The following is a 1,298-nucleotide window of genomic DNA, read 5'->3' as shown; positions in this document are numbered from 1 at the left end:
CTTGGAAATGGCTTCTTTGACTCCAACGAACGGTTTGGAAATGGCTTCTTTGGCAACGTACTGTAATAATCTCTCAAACCATTGCAACGGCACTCCAAATGTTTATAAAACCAAAACTCATTGATCGCCGCTATATCATCGCCACAGCCCTGCTATATCATTGCCACACAACCGAGAGAGGATGTCGTCGCCACTGCCCTACTATATCATTGATCACTGTCCCTAAAGTGCGTTCAACCTGTGGTAACATGAAAGTTGAGGAGTGCGTTTTTTTTTTTTTGTATTTTGTTTGAAGTCGTAGCCCCATGACTGCATGCAGTCTAAACACCCATGAATGTGATGTAGGTTGGCTTCACGCCACTGTGCTCCATTTGAGAAAAGAGCCCAAGAGCATTTTCAGCATGCCCTTTCATACCAAGACCCTCAATCATGGCAATCCATGCCACAACATCTCTGTCAAGACATTTTGTCAAACAATAGACGTGCCATTTCAATACTTGCACATTTCGAATAAAGATCTATGAGGGAGGTATCTACAAAGATGTTGATCTCAATCTCATTTCTAATCATGTAACTATGCACACACTTACCTCGTTGAAGAGCTTCGACCTATGTACATGCTCGGAGAACACTAACCATAGTAACGGGACCCGGTACCACCTCCTCTAGCAGCATTTGATGGAAAAGCGTCAATGCCTCATAGGCATGTCCATTCTGAGAATATCCAACAATCATAGAGTTCCATGACACCAAATCTCCCTCACACATTTTGTTAAACACTTGGCGTGCGTTCTCTATACTTCCACATTTGCATATAGAGCAAGAAGGGCGTTCCCCACAAATAGATTGTAATCCAATCCGGCTCTTATTATAAAATGATGAACCTTCATCCCCTTCAGAATAAAGGGAAGAATGAGTTCATCGGGCTGTATGCCTTTCTGCCACATTTGGGAATAGAGTAGGAGGGCTTCCTCACAGGGTCCATTCATGGCGTACCCTCTGATGGGCACATTCCATAAAACACAGTCCTGTTTAGGGGAATTTTCAAAAACCAGTCGTGCATATTCATGCGGTCGACTTTGTATAGAGGTTTATTAGTTTGCTTAGCAAGAAAATAATTCCATGAAACCCAAATCTGAATATGTGTGTACAAGCTTGCAAATATGAAGCCACACCTTCGTAAGTATCAATAACGGCGTTTGGCTTCTGTTTATGTTTCTGTTTGTCAGTGGTTTTTCATTTAATGGTAGTGGAAGCTACAGTTGGGCTACAACAATGGATGAGATAGGCATCGCCAT

At 42.4% G+C, this 1,298-nt stretch overlaps 1 protein-coding gene across 1 annotated transcript; it reads right to left on the bottom strand.

Annotated features, from left to right (window-relative positions):
* Positions 1-320: 320 nt before the first annotated feature.
* LOC149166210 (pentatricopeptide repeat-containing protein At4g21065-like) lies at positions 321-989 on the bottom strand. The gene is made up of 3 exons (XM_089430099.1): positions 801-989; positions 637-714; positions 321-518 (listed from the first exon to the last, which is right to left on the bottom strand). Exons 1-3 carry the CDS (start codon positions 987-989, stop codon positions 321-323), a joined length of 465 nt encoding a protein of 154 aa, XP_089286225.1.
* Positions 990-1,298: the final 309 nt, after the last annotated feature.

The sequence above is a fragment of the Pinus tabuliformis genome, chromosome 5_1, assembly GCF_031772625.1.
Source record: "Pinus tabuliformis cultivar Carrire ecotype Pingquan chromosome 5_1, CPIR1, whole genome shotgun sequence".
Classification (NCBI taxonomy): domain Eukaryota; kingdom Viridiplantae; phylum Streptophyta; class Pinopsida; order Pinales; family Pinaceae; genus Pinus; species Pinus tabuliformis.
Note: the sequence above shows the minus strand (reverse complement) of the source record. Positions and strands in the feature narration are given on the sequence as shown.